The sequence below is a fragment of the Pimephales promelas genome, chromosome 19 (genome assembly GCF_988280905.1).
Source record: "Pimephales promelas chromosome 19, fPimPro1.hap1.1, whole genome shotgun sequence".
In the NCBI taxonomy this organism is placed as follows: domain Eukaryota; kingdom Metazoa; phylum Chordata; class Actinopteri; order Cypriniformes; family Leuciscidae; genus Pimephales; species Pimephales promelas.
In genome coordinates this window covers 732,358-751,511 of record NC_142787.1, presented here as the reverse complement: position 1 = coordinate 751,511, position 19,154 = coordinate 732,358, and the positions used below count along the sequence as shown (strand labels likewise).

The 19,154-nt window shown below is 42.9% G+C and overlaps 1 protein-coding gene across 2 annotated transcripts in view; it reads right to left on the bottom strand.

Annotated features, from left to right (window-relative positions):
• fnip1 (folliculin interacting protein 1) overlaps nucleotides 1-19,154 on the bottom strand; it is a 37,688-nt gene that overhangs the window by 1,677 nt on the left and 16,857 nt on the right. The window contains exons 7-17 of one of the 2 annotated variants that reach the window (XM_039663560.2): nucleotides 18,682-18,765; nucleotides 18,341-18,412; nucleotides 16,434-16,569; nucleotides 14,658-14,859; nucleotides 14,495-14,580; nucleotides 8,470-8,616; nucleotides 7,431-7,600; nucleotides 6,282-6,663; nucleotides 1,892-2,689; nucleotides 1,567-1,732; nucleotides 779-973 (exon numbers count right to left, since the gene is read on the bottom strand). In XM_039663560.2, the coding sequence (XP_039519494.2) occupies nucleotides 779-973; nucleotides 1,567-1,732; nucleotides 1,892-2,689; nucleotides 6,282-6,663; nucleotides 7,431-7,600; nucleotides 8,470-8,616; nucleotides 14,495-14,580; nucleotides 14,658-14,859; nucleotides 16,434-16,569; nucleotides 18,341-18,412; nucleotides 18,682-18,765 (2,438 nt within the window). The remainder of the gene's footprint in view (nucleotides 1-778; nucleotides 974-1,566; nucleotides 1,733-1,891; nucleotides 2,690-6,281; nucleotides 6,664-7,430; nucleotides 7,601-8,469; nucleotides 8,617-14,494; nucleotides 14,581-14,657; nucleotides 14,860-16,433; nucleotides 16,570-18,340; nucleotides 18,413-18,681; nucleotides 18,766-19,154) is intronic. The other variant, XM_039663562.2, reaches the window with a different exon arrangement.

Genomic DNA, 19,154 nt, shown 5'->3' with positions numbered 1-19,154 from the left:
TGAACCAAAAGACTCGGAAAAAGATTCGTTCATTTTAATGAACGAGTTCGAACAGGAGAGTCACACAGAACAGAGCAAGGCGAGCATTTGAGCTTATAAAACTTACACTTTGTTATTTATTTATTAAATGAGCGATCGTTTCGCTTGATAAGATCCTTATTCATCGTCTGGTGTCGTTTAAAGCCCTTTGAACAGTTTGCACTGAAACTGTCTTTTGGACCTTGAACCGTTTGGTTCCCATTGAAGTCCATTATATGGAGAAAATCCTGGAATGTTTTCATCAAAAACCTTCATTTCTTTTCGACTGAAGAAAGAAAGACATGGACATCTTGGATGACACGGGGCGAGTAAATTATCAGCAAAAGTTTTTTAAAAATTGAACTACTCCTTTAATGGCATCTTTTTATGAATGAAGGCCAGTATCACTGACTCTAATACAGCTATTGAACATGATATTTCAGTAAAGTGGTATGAACCTGTTTTTGTTATGCTAATATACCGTGCCTTGAATTTTGTCATTTATGTTTGTTTTACAATTAAAGTTATGTTTAACTAGGGTTGGGAATCAAACATCGGTTCCAGAATACTTGGTCAAGAATCTATACATGTCTAATATTCACAAAAGTGAATATTTAAAAGAGGTGGATGAAGTTGTTTTATATATATATCTCACATAACGCACTAAAGCATCATGAAGCGCATACTCAAACATGATTGGCTGATTACTGATGAGACTGTCCTCGTGTAGCGTGTTAAAGCGAGAGGGAGCTGGACTCACGAAGTTGGGCGACAGGTTGAGTCTGTAGAGCTGGATGGTGGACTGGAGCAGGCCGGACACCAGGCTGGACACCAGCACTTCCTGGCCCAGTTTGTCGGAGGGGCGTCTCTGGCTGCTGGCCACCTGAACGCTCCACTTATCAGTGTCTGCGATGATGCACACGGCCTCCGCCAGCGGCTCGTCCAGCACCGGGTGCTGCACAACAAACACACACTCAGCACATTACACTCACACTTCTGTGCGTTTAAAGTCCCGCTGTGGTGTAAATCCAGCGTTTAATGTTGTTTATGTGTGTGTGTGCTGTGTTTAATCCGCTTTAACACACACCGTGTGTAAGTTCATCAGTGGACAGCATTGCTGAGTATTTTGAACCAAAGACAGTCTCAAAAACAGTGTTTCTGACGTCACAAACCACCTTGTAACCAATCAGATCAACGTGTGATCGTCTACCAGTGGAGTGAGTGAGTGGAGGCGGGGTTCATGTGCATATTCATAGAACAGCGCATACTAAATGAGGCGAGGGTGTCGAGTTACATTCAAGATATTTTAAAGCACGAAGACATTTTTTAAAGGAAAAAAAACCCTATGCACGTCATTTTGGTGATCAAAGATGAGTTTTAAAGAATACGATTATTGACTACAGGGGGACTTTGCATATGACGATACCCTCATCAACGTTAATTATGATCAATCAGATAAAAAAATGTGTTGAAGCAGCCCTTACTGCACGCAAGCAACAGTGATTTGACCAAGTGCTGGTCATGTGATGCAGTGGAGGCGGTCTTTACCTGAACCGCATGGGCCAGATCCGACACCAGGTTCTGCCTCAGTTTCTCATCATTGGGCGCTCCGTGCAGAACAAAGTCTGGAACATATGTGGGACAGTACCCACCAAACAATGACCTCCCAAAGTTGGCAATGCTCGGTTTAGAGAAGTTCTCCACCAGCTTCTCCCTAGAAAACAGATGATCTCGTTCATTATTGACATTTTTTCACATCGACATTAAATTAATATTAGCTAAGATTAATAAAGGCAGTAGAAGTATTGTTCGTTCTTAATTCATGTTAACTAAGGTAGGTATTGTAAAGCGTAACCTCCTCTTCTTTCCTTACCCGGGTAAGGGCACCTGGAGCTCATCTTGCCAGTCGTTGTGCTCGTCGCTGTAGAACGGGCCGTCAGACTCGTGCCGATGCAGCTCCTGTCCGGCGTCCTCGCTCTCGCTGTCGCCCAGCGCGCTGTCCGAGCTCTCGTTGCGCGGGATCTCCCAGTCGTTCAGCGGGAGAGCTTTCTTCTGGTCCACCACTGTCGCTGGCGAAGGCACACTCAGCGAGATCTCGATGCCCTTGTCCTGCTCAGCAGAAGAGCAGGTTTCAGTCCCCGTTTGTGCAGCTTTCGGATAGACATCATCAATAGTCCTGGTCTCCACAGGGTTGTCCTCATTGAAATACTCGTCGAATATATCCGTGCAGTCCCCTTGCACTCTTGGGCCCCACTGAGACATCTTTCTAGTGAGGGACGGAGCACTCTTGATTTGGTCCAGTTTAAGCTTGGCCTCGGCGTTACACAGCCTCTGCTGGTTGTCTTTGAGGAGCTTCTTGTGTTTCTTGATCTCCTCCTCCACCTTTAGTTGCCGACTCTCCATGTCAGATTCAGGAGACATGGAGTCTCCGATGAGGAATGTGACTTTGGAAGAGGGTTCGTTATCGTTGTGATGAAAGGTCGAGCTCTTGTCGGGCGGCTTCTTCTCGAGCAGGGCGTTTGGGGAATGAAGGACCCTGGCTGGCTCGCCAGTTTTAACCTCAGGCACGTCCGCTGAAACCTCGAGCGAGGTTCTTCTCTCGCACAGCGAGGTGGATCCGATCTTCACCACGGTTTCCAGGCGAGTCTCGAGCCGCGGACTCTCCGCCGCCCTGCAAGACAAGTTTATTTTAGTGCCGTCAATCGATTAAAAGAATTAACGCGATTAATCACTAATATTTTCTGTGATTAATCTTGATTGTATGTAAACCTACAAAAAAGTAAGTGTTTTTAGTTTATATATTTAATAATGTAAAAATTTCTCAGTTAATCCTCAAATTAATGTAGAGACAACATCGACAGTACATTTGAAATACTAGTTTAATGGCATTTTTTTTATGAATAAAGGCCAGAATCACTGACACTAATACAGCTATTGATGGGTGGATAAATATATACACCCACACCCGCTCCCAAATTTTAAAGCCATTCAACATCAGTGTAATTGAAAGCTATTTTTTTTTTTTTACATTTATTAGGCTTAAAAAATATAACAACTTAATTTAAGTGAACTTCAAACAGTCCTCACATAAACCCAATAAATGTCATAATTACCTGTACCCTTCCTGTCTATTAGGTAGGACATGAATAAAGTTATCAAACAAAAAGGAATGTAAATAAGCACAAAATAAAAGCAAGGACAGTTATAAAAGTAATTAAAAAGAGTAAAATGATGATACATAGTAGGGATGTCCCGATACCACTTTTTCACTTCCGATACCGATACCGATGCCGCACCTTTGGCTTTTGCCGATACCGATATTAGTCCGATATTTTTTTTTCCGTGGTCCGACGTGCCGTATACGGCCCACAGGGTGGTTTATAGGTTTAACTTTGTGAAAGACAAAACAAAACAAACACAAAAGTAAACATAATACATATCTTTGGAAAGCTGAGAAACTCGTGATTCGAACGACGTAAACCATTTTAAGATACAATCAACACAGCGGGCACAATCTGTCTCTTTGTCAGACCACCAACAGCCAAAACAAACCAACACAAACTGGAAGAAACTCACCAATTAGCCATCTGTTAGTCCACATTCCAACAAAAATGGTTTGGTTTCACTGTAAAGCGTCCATACAATCCAATTTGAAGAAGTTTTTAGTCCAAAACAATTGTATATATGAATAAACATCCATGGATTGTAAATAGTAGGCTAGCATTTCGCGTTAGCCGACAGCGCTATCACAACTTCGACGCACTAATGCTACGTTCACACCGGACGCGAATAGGGCGTCAGGCGCGAATGATTTCAATGTTAAGTCAATGCAAGAAAAATTCCTGCGGCGCGAATGAGGCGTGGAGCGCGGCGCGGAAGACGCGAATACGCCTCATTCGCGCGTCAAGTTGGCGCGAATTGAGCGTTGTGCATTCACGCGTTTGACGCGAATTCGCGTCTGCCGCCCGAGTTGAAAAATCTGAACTTTGGCGTGAATTCGCGCCGCGATAACCAATCAGGAGCCTAGCTGCTTGCTCACGTGGTGAATTGTCTGGATGCTTCAATAAATTATTTTGTTAATATGACTAAATGCATGGTGGGATTATGCACAACAAAGCAAATGTTTCATCACTTAAAACATTATTTCTATATGGAGACATGTTCATTTTGTATTGAATGTTATTCATTCCATATCTAGAAATAGTATTATGTTGTAAAGACAGACATCCCAAGTCTCCCGGAAGTTCCGGGAGTCTCCCGCATATTGATAGCGTCTCCCTGATGCCCGCAAATTAGTTCAAATCTCCCGGAATCTAGAGCGAGACATACTGCGCGCATAACATACATAGCGCGCTATATATATCAACATATGTGCATAAATTCGTGTCTGGACGTGAGAGAGAGAAAAAAAATCACAGGACAGGTTAATAACTTTTGAAGGCTGGCTCTATTTATTATCAAAACAAAAATAAATGACAGCTAGATTAGATGGATGAGGGGCCGGGCGAGGGTGATCCTCGCTCAGATGCGGGACAACAGGTCATCAAACTGGGCGCGTGACAGGCGGAAGTACCGCTGACAGCGGCCGTCATCCAGCGCAGCTCCTGGAGCGAGCAAATGGTGAAACTCGCCAAACGGTTCGGCTCCGAAGGGTCCGGTCGGTGGACACAAATATACGGCGACGATGATCCCCACGCCGCTGTTCTGCTATCCAGAGTAAATACAGAGCGGTAACTCTCTTGATGAATGCTCGGTCGACATAAAAACAATGACCGCCAACGGATTTTGATTCTGACGCGCGTAAATTTCGCTTCAAACTTTACGCGCGCCAGTTTCGCTCTCTCTTTGAGTGACAGTTTATCTATCCAGTTGCAATAGAGAATGAAATGACGCTATTTTCTGATAGCCAATGAATTTCTGAAAAGACTGAAATGCAGCTTTTGTGGAATCATCCGATTACATTAGAATCCGTGCGCAAAAGCGAGAGTGATTCTCTGCGCGCGTGTGCTTAAACACAACAATCATCACGTGACAGGCTGCGCCGCTAAACTGGATATCGCTCATATTTTTTTCTCCCCTCCGATCTCCGATCTAGCGTTCTGGGCCGGTATCGGCGCGATACCGATGCCGTGGATCGGATCGGGACATCCCTAATACATAGATAAACTTCTCATCTCACACTACTGGTGTGTCTCATGTTTTTCACCACCCCCAGTTTTACTCTGAGATTCCCCCATGCTGGTTACACCGTGTCTGTGGTCTTCTTTCTATTGGACGTCTCCAACGGACCCGATTTTTCCCTAAAACCGGACAGGAGCTCTGGGACCAACTCACAGGGTAACCTCTGGCTCACTAACCCATCAGCCCCCAGAACTTCGAGTTTAATTACACGTCAAACTCCCTACTCCGCCACAGACCCAGGTCATCAGCATGCTTTCATCTCTCAATTTCCCCAATTAAAGGTGCACTGTGTCATATTTAAGAGGATCTGTTGACAGGAATGCAATATCATGTACATAACTATGCTTTCAGAGGTGTATTAATGAACGGTTATGTTTTTATTAGCTTAGAATGAGGCGTTTCTCTCTACACACACCGCGGGTCCCCTTACATCCACGTTTCTACGGTGGCCCTGAACGGACAAACGCGTTTCCTCATTAAGTTTTTTCTTTGTGTAAAGAAGCTGCTAAACTCAGCGAATAAAACACAATGATGAACAAGTCACAATAATATTCGCAATAACGTCGCTTTACTGAATAATTAAGCAAACATAATTTCTTAATTTATCTTTTGTAATTTGCTACTCACTGCTCTCTCGGACGACGACATCACTTCCTGTCGATCACCGGAACTTCTGTTGGGTGCAATTCACAACCTCACCACTAGATGCGCTCAAACTCACACACTGCACCTTTGAGTCATTTAAGGGCGTCTTTTGCGTGCTGAAGTTCGTTATTTCAAATGTAGGCGCGCGTATGTGCGCTCATAATGGAAGCGACGTGGTCGTCATGCGACGCGCTCGTTTTTTTCCAACCGCATCGAGATAAAAACATCTCAACTTTTCAGAATGCCACAAGCGCACAATGAGCAAACAGTAGGTCACATGACAAGAACCAACGGGAGTGCAACCGCCCTAGCGCTTTGGAAAAAGGAGAATGCGGCGCGCCCAGCGTTTTCTACGCGTTTTTAGGCGCTATAAGTGAATCCAGCCTAATTCTCAGTGCCATCTGATTTCAGATCAGAGTCTAAAGGATTCCTCTCACCTGCAGACGGGAGCGTCTCCGTCCGGGGCGGTGGGATGGGTGTGCTCGTCTGAAACCTCGGCCTCCATGTACGACCTGCTCTGCGCCCCGTCCTCAGCCTCGGCGCCGTGGGTCAGGTAGTCCTGGCTGGGCTTGTGCACGGTGACCAGCACGTACTCGGAGTCCTCCACCTCTCCGGGCCGCAGCGAGGTGGTGATGAGCGAGCCGGGCATGACGATGGCCTCGTCCTCGGCGCTCTCCAGCAGGTGCATCTCCAGCAGCTCCGAGCAGCGGATGAAGTACGTCAGCACGTAGAGGAGACGCTGGACCAGCTCCTGGCGCCGGCCCACCACCACCGTACGGGACAGGCGCACCGGGGAGCCGATCGCACCGTACAGGTCACCTGCAGAAAACCGTATTAACCAAACCACTCAGGAACCAAATATGAAATGTGATGCAATGTGGAAAAATAAATAGCCTTCATTCCTGTAATGCTGTGACATTTGACTCCTTAACAAAGGTTTGATTTCACAAACATCATATGCAAGATGACGATGTCATAACATTGATTAACATGCCACTATAGAAACTTCCAAAATGTACTTGTCATTGAATCATTCATTCATTTACGAGACTTGTTCAAAAACGCTGATTCTTTTTTACACCTTTATGAGTGAGTCATTGAATCATTCATTCAAAATAATAAAAAATGCAGCAGTAAACATTTAGTCAGAACCTGCAGTAAATTAGCCTTATTTTGTTTAGTGGTCTGTTTAGAATCTTATTATAAATATTAACTAATTCATGTAATTCATAAGTCGACAGCATAGCTGAGTATTACCTCCTCAAAACTGCAGTGAACCAAACACTTTCTGACGTCACAAACGAGCTTGTAACCAATCAGATCAACGTGTGATCGTCAACCAGTGGATCTCTGAGCTGACTGAGTGAGTGGAGGCGGGGCTCATTTGCATATTCATAGAGCCGTGAATACTAAATGAGGCGAGCTTCTAACCACAGCTCACACACACACCTCTGAGATGCTGTTTGCAAATGTCTGTTGCACCGATGTTTTCGGGACGGCAGGAATGACCCCAAGAAGCTCAGCTCTAAAGCATGTGGTTCACTGTGGGCATGTGCATCTACACTCCACTAGATGGAGTCACTCACCCAGCTGTGCCCAGAGGGGGTTGTAGGGGTGTGTTTTGGCCAGCATGTCCACACTGGGCGAGGAGTGCTTCTCCAGGAAGGTCTTCAGGGGCGGCTGGCCGTTGGGCATGACCGTGGGGACCCAGGCGAGGTGGTTCGTGAGAACTGCAGTGAGCAGCGCTGGGAGGAATCTGAAGGCGACAGAGACAGCACGCAACAACACGGTTACCAAAACACTCGTCACACACACACTTTTCACTGGGGTTGGGAATCGAAAATCGATTCCAATTCTGGAATTGGATCCTTAAAATTCAAAATTCGATTCCTCTCATCGATTCCTTTGTGAGAATTTGAATTTGACTTTAAACAATTCAAGCGTGAGACTCTGTCCTGGTGTGTATCGGACCCGTGCAGATCTTAAAGGAGTAGTTCACTTTTTGCTGATAATTTACTCACCCCCATGACATCCAAGATGTCCACGTCTTTCTTTCTTCAGTCGAAAAGAAATTAAGGTTTTTGATGAAAACATTCCAGGATTTTCTCCATATAATGGACTTCAATGGGGTCCAAAAGAGAGTTTCAGTGCGAACTGTTCAAAGGGCTTTAAACGACTCCAGACGATGAATAAGGGTCTTATCAAGCGAAACGATCGATCGTTTAATAAATAAATAACAAAGTTTAAGCTCAAATGCTCGCCTTGCTCTGTTCTGTTCGTGACTCTCCTGTTCGAACTCGTTCATCAAAACGAACAAATCTTTTTCCGAGTCAATTCGTTCATTTCGTTCGTTGAATCAACCAAATGACACAAAAAAAGATTTGTTCATTTTGATGAACGGGTTTGAACAGGAGAGTCACGAGTCAGAACAGAGCAAGGCGAGCATTTGAGCTAGCGATCGTTTCGTTAGATAAGACCCTTATTCATCGTCTGGTGTCGTTTACATTTCTTTTCGACTGAAGAAAGAAAGACGTTGACATCTTGGATGTCATGGGGGTAAGTAAATTATCAGCAAAAGTTTTTTTAAAAGTGAACTTCTCCTTTAAGCGCGTGGCGTTACTCAACTGGTTCTTGGAGGCTTGCTCCATCAGCAGCGTCAGCTCCCTCATGAAGCGGCCGCACAGCTGGTTCTTCTCAGGCGGACCCGACATCATGGTGAGCCAGACGGGCTCGGACACGCGGGGCATCGTGTACAGGTTGCAGATGGTCGTCCTACAGGGCACACACACAGAGAGAGAGAGAAGAGCTTTTGTCAACAGTTGAAACAAAGAGTGTTTCAGTAGCGCAGGGCCGACCCGGCTGGGAAAGAGCACTGCCGCATGTTTAACGTCTGGACCGGTCCTGCGGACGGGAATATGGGCCGACGGCCAGGGGTCTCGCTCATGACCCGAGCGCCGCACTAAACCGCCCTGAATGAGCCGTACGCCACTTCCTTGATTTATCAAAAACACACCTGACGGGAGAACGTGCACCTGCATGCAAACTCCGATCTGAGGGAGTGAAGGCAGATTAAACCTCTTTAAATATTCATTATGTGCCCTAATCATAAGTGTTAATAAAACTCTGTTTTACATCTGATATACGCATTTAGATTACATATGCCATTCTCATTAATGAGCTATTAAATTACATCAAATCATTACCGAGTTACAACATTTTTTATATCCAAGTGTAATGTGATCTGATTCTCCTAACGTCTTGTGCCGTTAAACATGGATCATGTGGATGAATATGCATATGCTAATGATATGCAGATGAGGATGTGCAGGTTCTGGCGTACACACACACTTTAAGTCTGAATATTTTTTGGCTTACAACATTCGGGCGTGCATACAATTTTAGGTACGGTACGAGATCAGGAAAGACATTAGGGCGGCTTCGTCCACTTTATTATTCTACAGCAACTTTAATTCTAATCTGTAATGCAAAAGATTTCCCACGTGTCGTTTCCCATTTCTGGAGCTGATTAGACACTGGGAAAGATGCAGATGTTTGCACAAACACCCGAGCGTATACTGCTAACAACCTGACACTTGGAAAATGGACAAAGTACACCCTTCCCAAGCTGCACTGCACTTCCCAGTACTGGAGTTCGTGTGCAGTGACCTATAAAAAGCCTCCCGCAGACGCAGCGAACAGACAGACGCAGCGTTCACACTGGGTTAGGTAAGAGTTGTGAAGCGCTGAGGTCTGCTTTCACACACACTAAACGCTCGGCACTTCAAATAAGCCCTGGGTGATTCAGATATGAGATGATTCACAGTATAACACACTGTGCAACACCTACTACATACTAACAATATGTCATTAAAATTATAATAAATGCATTGAATAAATGCCACTAGATTAAGATATTAAAAATAAATATTAATGTATAGTTATACTTCTGCATATACACTAATTTGGTGGAAGTCCAGTTGTTTATGCGTGTGTGTGCAGTGTTTAATCCGCTTTAACACACACCGTGTGTAAGTTCATCAGTCGACGGCATTGCTGAGTATTTTGAACCAAAGACAGACTCAAAAACACGCTTTTAACGTCACAAACGAGATCAACGTCTGTTTGTCAACCAGTGGATCTCTGAGAGAGTGGAGGCGGGGCTCATTTGCATATTCATAGAACCGCACATACTAAATGAGGCGAGGGTGTCGAGATATTTAAAGGCATGAAGGAAAAACCGCTTAAATATGTAATTTCAGTGATCGAAGATGAGTTTTAAAGGATGAAATGACAGACTGCATTTGTTTAAAATGTGACCTAAACAAAAAGCTGAGTGTTGACCCATGAACCCCGGACACTGGCGCACTACGCTCTGCCCTCGGATCGCCACCGCTCTGGGTGTATAATTAGCCTGCTGGAGGTGGAGATCTGAAATATTTGTTTGTCTGTTCCCTTGCACATTATTGACTATTCTGGTCTGCCCTGACAGTATGTGCGGGAGATAAGGTTTCTGTGGCCCCGGGGTCAGGTTGCTCTGGCCAAACACCAACAGGCATATGACTTGGAAGTATGAGACGGTGCATTAGTGGATCAGCTCTGAAGCACTGAGCTTATTTTACACTGCACAACAGGCTTCAGGATATGAGCCACACTCCTTTTGAAAAGCAGTATTATTATTGTACAGGTTAAAGCTCAAACTACACAGAACTGAAAGTGTAGATAAGACAGCATGTGCACAAGGATTACAATGTTCAATTTGTTTCGCTTCTTTCTTTTAGGATAATATTCAGAAAAAGCGCTTTAAACGCGTCCCTCGTCTGCCATTGGTCGAAAAACAGACACAGGTGCTGCGGCCGGTCGAACAAACGAATCAATGTTGTGATGGAGCTGCCCACACACACAGCTGACCTACACATCATCACAGAGAGCATGACAACAATGCAGAGCTCGACATCAAGCCTGGTCATGTGCTCGTCCTTCAGACAAGTCAACCGGTCATGCGCGTGTCCGAGTGAAGAAGCAATATTCTCATCAGTGTTCAGTCAGCTTTGACATATTTATGATATTTTAACCTTTATAAAGGGCATTTTTCCCTAATCGTTTTAAATATAGGCTTCATCTTTCATTTTAAAATCTTACATTTGATCAATAAATTAAATTAGAATAAGACCAATACCAATCTAATTAAATCATTTACATTGAAAAATTACAACTGCATTCAATTATGTTTGGAGATTACTTTAAATGTTTTCGAGTATGCAAATAAGAAATATCGGAAAGAATGAACATGAAACTAAACCGCCAGTAGGAGCAGCAGGGGAACGTCTTAATGAGAGTCATTCATTCAAACGATTCGTTCAAACAGCTGATTCGTTCAGGAATGAGGCAGTTGTTTATGAATGAGTCATTGAATCATTGACTCAAACGATTCGTTCAAACAGCTGATTCATTCAGGAATGAGGCAGTTGTTTATGAATGAGTCATTGAATCTTTGACTCAAACGATTCATTCAAACGACTGCTTCATTCAGGAAGAGGCAGGTGTTTATGAATGAGTCATTGAATCTTTGACTCAAACGATTAGTTCAAACGACTGCTTCGTTCAGGAAGAGGCAGGCGTTTATGAATGAGTCATTGACTCAAACGATTCGTTCAAACGGCTGATTCATTCAGGAATGAGGCAGTTGTTTATGAATGAGTCATTGAATCATTGACTCAAACGATTTGTTCAAATGGCTGATTCATTCAGGAAGAGGCAGGTGTTTATGAATGAGTCATTAAATAATTGACTCAAACGATTCGTTCAAATGGCTGATTCATTCAGGAATGAGGCAGTTGTTTATGAATGAGTCATTGAATCATTGACTCAAACGATTCGTTCAAACGACTGTTTCGTTCAGGAAGAGGCAGGTGTTTATGAATGAGTCATTGAATCTTTGACTCAAACGATTAGTTCAAACGACTGCTTCGTTCAGGAAGAGGCAGGTGTTTATGAATGAGTCATTGAATCTTTGACTCAAACGATTAGTTCAAACGACTGCTTCGTTCAGGAAGAGGCAGGCGTTTATGAATGAGTCATTGACTCAAACGATTCGTTCAAACGGCTGATTCATTCAGGAATGAGGCAGTTGTTTATGAATGAGTCATTGAATCATTGACTCAAACGATTTGTTCAAATGGCTGATTCATTCAGGAAGAGGCAGGTGTTTATGAATGAGTCATTAAATAATTGACTCAAACGATTCGTTCAAATGGCTGATTCATTCAGGAATGAGGCAGTTGTTTATGAATGAGTCATTGAATCATTGACTCAAACGATTCGTTCAAACGACTGTTTCGTTCAGGAAGAGGCAGGTGTTTATGAATGAGTCATTGAATCTTTGATTCAAACGATTAGTTCAAACGGCTGATTCGTTCAGGAAGAGGCAGGTGTTTATAAATGAATCATTGAATCTTTGACTCAAACGATTAGTTCAAACGGCTGATTCGTTCAGGAAGAGGCAGGTGTTTATAAATGAATCATTGAATCTTTGACTCAAACGATTAGTTCAAACGACTGCTTCGTTCAGGAAGAGGCAGGTGTTTATGAATGAGTCATTGAATCTTTGACTCAAACGATTAGTTCAAACGACTGCTTCGTTCAGGAAGAGGCAGGTGTTTATAAATGAATCATTGAATCTTTGACTCAAACGATTAGTTCAAACGGCTGATTCGTTCAGGAAGAGGCAGGTGTTTATGAATGAGTCATTGAATCTTTGACTCAAACGATTAGTTCAAACGGCTGATTCGTTCAGGAAGAGGCAGGCGTTTATGAATGAGTCATTGACTCAAACGATTCGTTCAAACGGCTGATTCATTCAGGAATGAGGCAGTTGTTTATGAATGAGTCATTGAATCATTGACTCAAACGATTTGTTCAAATGGCTGATTCGTTCAGGAAGAGGCAGGTGTTTATGAATGAGTCATTAAATAATTGACTCAAACGATTCGTTCAAATGGCTGATTCATTCAGGAATGAGGCAGTTGTTTATGAATGAGTCATTGAATCATTGACTCAAACGATTCGTTCAAACGACTGTTTCGTTCAGGAAGAGGCAGGTGTTTATGAATGAGTCATTGAATCTTTGATTCAAACGATTAGTTCAAACGGCTGATTCGTTCAGGAAGAGGCAGGTGTTTATAAATGAATCATTGAATCTTTGACTCAAACGATTAGTTCAAACGGCTGATTCGTTCAGGAAGAGGCAGGTGTTTATAAATGAATCATTGAATCTTTGACTCAAACGATTAGTTCAAACGACTGCTTCGTTCAGGAAGAGGCAGGTGTTTATGAATGAGTCATTGAATCTTTGACTCAAACGATTAGTTCAAACGACTGCTTCGTTCAGGAAGAGGCAGGTGTTTATAAATGAATCATTGAATCTTTGACTCAAACGATTAGTTCAAACGACTGATTCGTTCAGGAAGAGGCAGGTGTTTATGAATGAGTCATTGAATCTTTGACTCAAACGATTAGTTCAAACGGCTGATTCGTTCAGGAAGAGGCAGGCGTTTATGAATGAGTCATTGACTCAAACGATTCGTTCAAACGGCTGATTCATTCAGGAATGAGGCAGTTGTTTATGAATGAGTCATTGAATCATTGACTCAAACGATTTGTTCAAATGGCTGATTCGTTCAGGAAGAGGCAGGTGTTTATAAATGAATCATTGAATCATTGACTCAAACGATTCGTTCAAACGACTGATTCGTTCAGGAAGAGGCAGGTGTTTATGAATGAGTCATTGAATCTTTGACTCAAACGATTAGTTCAAACGACTGATTCATTCAGGAAGAGGCAGGTGTTTATGAATGAGTCATTGAATCTTTGACTCAAACGATTAGTTCAAACGACTGATTCGTTCAGGAAGAGGCAGGTGTTTATGAATGAGTCATTGAATCTTTGACTCAAACGATTAGTTCAAACGACTGATTCGTTCAGGAAGAGGCAGGTGTTTAATGTAATGTTGCTCAACTGTATCATATGTTATGAATATAAAAACATTTTGAATGGTTACCGTAGTTAGTTAACTGTTAAAGTATGGTGACTTTGTGTGAACTGCACTTATAAGTGGCGATTTCTCCTCAACAACACTACCATTAGTATATTATATATATTATATTATTATTCACTATCAATCACCACTTAAATGCAGAATCATTCTCGTGTTTTGGTTGTTTTTTGTTATTGTAGTTTTAATCAGGATACTTGTCCGGTCAAGCGAGTACAACTCGCTTTCAAGCATTAACGTCGAGCCCTGATGACATAATTTGATTTTCTAAAATTTGACACCAAATACGATCGACAGATTGATATTTATTTTTACGTCTTTGAAATGCATGATGTTTCTTGTCGCCATGATGCCAGAGTTATGGTGTGAATGGTGTCAAAGGTCACGGTGCTCATGTCGCTCATACAGGATCAGAAGTGGAAGATTAAACGCCTCCCCTTGCAATGATTCAGTGTAAGCGCTCCCAGATCAGCGCTGATCTCGCGTCACATGAGTGGATAACTGGGTCAAAGTGTCCATTAAACGTTTGGCTGGACTTTTGTTGGATGTAAATAACCGAAACACCTGGTGATCAGCGTTCAGACATGTCATCACTCTCACCTGAACTCATTGAGGCCGTCCACCATTCGACTGTAGGCCAAAGCCCTCTGGCTGGCGTCGGCTGAGCGGCGGCTCAGGATCATCGCCTGCGGACACAGAGCAGCGCGCCGTCAGAGACACTCCACAGAGGGCACAGGGTCAAAGAGCACGGATGGAGACTAACCTGCTCGGTGGCACTTTTGAGTTTGTTCATGTGGCTCTCGAAGAGCGGAAAGTGGGAGAAGAAGAAGTCCTGGAACTTGGCGTTTTCTTCCTCATTGGGCGAGAGCAGGAAGATGACCCCGATGGCGATCTTCTTCTTCCTGGCGACGCCCAGACTCGGCCCGCTGTTCTCGTCAGACATGTTGAAGCTCTCCTCCACAGACCTGCGATGCAAACCAGTTACACAGGGAAATGATGTCCTCGATTCTGATTGGTCTGATTTAGGCTCTACTATTGACTAATGTTGATTATTCTCCTCATATTCTCCATTGTTGCGGCTCCTCTATTCCCAGTCTGTCAGTAACGCTCTGTTTACTTCCTGTCTCTATGAAGCCCCTCCTTCTGAAAAGCACACTGTGCTCTGATTGGTCGGCTGGAGCAGTGTGTTGTGATTGGTCGAGTGTGTTTGGGAAATGTCCCGCCCCTAACCTTAACCGCCAGTTTAACACACTACTAACTAACTAACTCAACCAGGCCCCGCCCCTTATTCTGCTCATTAATTATTATAATGAGCAATATTGTGATGTGTTCGTTCCCGGAATAAACTCTAGATGTGTGTCAATGTTAATCAACAAACAGGCATTAATAATTAATGTAGATTTAAAAGATTAGTTCACTTTTGAAAAAAACTTTTGCTGATAATTTACTCGCCCCCGTGTCATCCAAGATGTCCATGTCTTTCTTTCTTCAGTCGAAAAGAAATGAAGGTTTTTGATGAAAACATTCCAGGATTTTCTCCATATAATGGACTTCAATGGGGTCCAAACGGTTCAAGGTCCAAAAGACAGTTAATAACAGTTTCAGATGCAGCTTCAAATGTCTTTAAACGACACCAGACGATGAATAAGGGTCTTATCATGCGAAACGATCTCTTATTTCAAAACTTATTCCAAAAATGTAACTTTTCTAAGGACAAATGCTAACCTTGCTCTATTCTGTGAGGCGCGTTTGTAACGTCACGTAATACGTAATTACGTTCAAAAGGTCACGGGCGACGTAGCCGGAAGTACAGAGTCAGTGTTTACAAGTTGAACGCATAGGTTGAACGTGCAAACCAACTCAAACGCCGTTTACAAAAAAAGGAATTAAAAGGTAAAACAACGATGTCGGACGATTTTGATTCTGTACTTCCGGCTACGTCGCCCGTGACCTTTTGAACGTAATTACGTATTACGTGACGTTTCAAACGCGCCCCACAGAATAGAGCAAGGCTAGCATTTGTCCTTAGAAAAGTTACGCTTTTGGAATAAGTTTTGAAATAACCGATCGTTTCGCATGATAAGACCCTTATTCATCGTCTGGTGTCGTTTAAAGACATTTGAACAGTTTGCACTGAAACTGTCTTTTGGACCTTGAACCGTTTGGACCCCATTGAAGTTCATTATATGGAGAAAAATCCTGGAATGTTTTCATCAAAAACCTTAATTTCTTTTCGACTGAAGAAAGAAAGACATGGACATCTTGGATGACACGGGGCGAGTAAATTATCAGCAAAAGTTTTTTCAAAAGTGAACTACTCCTTTAATGTGTTATTTTTACATTTAACTTCTGTAGTATTTCTTATTTCTGATAAACAGTTAAACCTTCAGTCATTTCATTTTATTACTGACTGTCTAATGTTTTGGTATTAAAGACAAAATAATTATAATATATCCTTATGGTGATGTAAGAGTTGTGTTCATCTTGCCCAGCCCTCGCTGTAATGCGGTGTGTGTGTGTGTGTGTGTGTGAGTCGCACCATCGGGGGAAGACGCCGTTCTCCAGGCTGGTGGTCTGGCTGCGTAACCAGCGCCTCTGGTAGCTACTGGCACAGCTACTGGCGAGAGACGAGCCCGGGGACGGGAACGGGGTGATCAGCAGACTACTGAGAGACGCTACAAGAGGAGAGGACAGGAGTCACACACACACACAGTCAGTATCAATCCCAATCTCACAGAAGTGAAGCTGGTGTGCTGTTGTGCAGGCGCTAGAGGAGCTGAATTAGCACATGTGCCTGAATTAGCCTCCTGGTTTACTAGTGCAGGACGGCAGTTTTGGGAAGGGCTAAATATAACCGCGAGTGTGTGACACGGCATTAGCCGAGTGAGAGATCCCAGCTATGCTCTTTCCATTGCACAAGCTTTTCCAGATCTCAGATATTCCCGGCTGAGACACCACACACACACACACACACAACACCACCTTCACGTCTACATGTTCCTGATCTCGCACCAAATCCACATTTCTGGGGCAGAAATTATCTCTTTTCTTCTCTGATGACGAGGGCGGGGCTATTACCTGTCACTCACATGAGATCAGCCAATAGATTTTACTATCCTTTGATATTTCCAATCACAAATGACTTTAAGGGCCTATGATTCAAGCGATGTAGAAAACATCATAAAAATTGAATTTACAGAATTTACTAATTTTGTATGAGTGAATCCAGAGTAGGGCTGTACATTCAACCCTTAAACGTAAACCTCAGGAGCCTGATGTATAAACGTTGCGTACGCACAAAATAGGCATAGAAATATGCGTACGCATTTTTCCTCGCACATATCGGGATTTATAAAAAATAAACTTGGCGTAAATTACCGTGCGTACGCACTCTTTTAGAAGAGTGTGTGTTTTGCCGACACCGATGGTGAGCTGGAGTCAAATGTCGTTTTGCTCACTATTAGACAGAGAATCTAAAGAAAATTATACATCTACAGAAATATAATTCAAATATAATTTCACAAACCTATCTCAAACATCCACCCCTTCTTAAATGACCGCGCCAGCACGCACGTTGGGCCGTTTAGTGAAACTGACGACGCACATATAGCCTATATAATCTAACGGCAGATGGAGTAAAACAGTAAATCTTCATTATGAGTCCAAATCATAAATACAGTCCATATTCACAATAACAGTTTAAATAAATAAAAGAATGATTTAAACAATGTTTTACTTCTGATATTTAACATTTAGATTAAATATGCCATTAATGGAGTTAAACACTTAAACTACTTGAAATCATTACTGAGAAGTTACAAAAAAAAGTATATTCAATGAATAGAAATAGACCTATTTGTTGTGGATGCAATGCTTTTGAACACTTTTCTTCCGGCATGCTGTGTTTTAATGTTTTAACTAGAGATAATTGCTAATCATGATAATAGCAGAGCTGCTCTTTCACTTATATTAAAACATTATTCAAGGTACATCACATTTTTCATTAATGTATCAATTTAACAAGTAATTCTCTATTTGTGTGCAGCCAAATTATAAGCACTTTGTTTGCTTTCAATCAAAAATGAATTCAGCAGATCATATTAAACTTTAATTCAATAATTAAAATGTTTTAAAAATGTTACTACTTTTAATATATGTGCATGTAGAGATCTGTATGTGTATATGTAGGTATGGCCACCGTATGTTTATGCGTGTATGTACTTATGCATATGTGTATATAGGCATTTATCATTATTGTTTATTTATTTATTTTTATTCTTGTTAGGGGTTGTTCAGTAAAAATGTGAAAAATGTCTTTACATTTTCTTAATTATAGCCCAGAAATAAAACTAAACAACTGCATGCAGTAATTGTGTGTCCCATTAGACACTTCAACATGTGTGTGTCGAAGCTGAAGTGTGTGTGTGTGTGTGTTCTGCATCTCACCTGAGCGAGCGATGCCACTGTCCCGCTCATCGAACGGCCCTCGGCCCGGCATGTCCATCGGGTTACTGTGACCTGAGAGGAAGAGGAAAACAGTCACGCAAGAGACTTTTTAAAGAGCTTGATCATCCGTACCCTCCACCATCCACACATCTCATCACCACTGTGATCTACACACACACACACACACACACACACTTCCAGCGCAGGCAGGAGAGGGACACCGGTGGCTTATGGGGGACGGCCTCGTCAAAGCTCACACCCGCTCAGATCTACCAGTTACAAGGCAAAGCACTAGATGCACATGCACATGCACACACACACACACACACACACAGGCCAACCTGAAAAGAAAGAGGCGCTCTTGATGAGGCGGAGAGGGCCTTGCTCTGAGAGCGCCCGGCGCGGGCTGCAGAGCTGAGAGAAACCTGTGACCACACACGGCCAGGAGAACAGGGGACACACACACACATCAGACGGTTAGTCAAGTACAGGACACACACACACACACTCGCGCTCCAACGCTTCGGAAAGAGTCTCTTCTGCTCACCGGCTGCATTAATGTGATCAAATATTAATTTGGACTGTTTCTTGATCAAATAAACACAGTGTTGGAGAGCTGAAGAGAAGCACAGTATCTGAAGCTGACACACACAGACACACACCACAGAACACACACACAGTGTGTGTGAGTGAGCCTGTGGCGACTCGTGTGTGTGTGAGGAACAGGGCAGTGCAATCAAACGCTGCTCTAAACACACACCGCCGGCCGGCCGGTCAAGAGGAGCATCTTTAATGGTTTTAAATAAATCTCTTC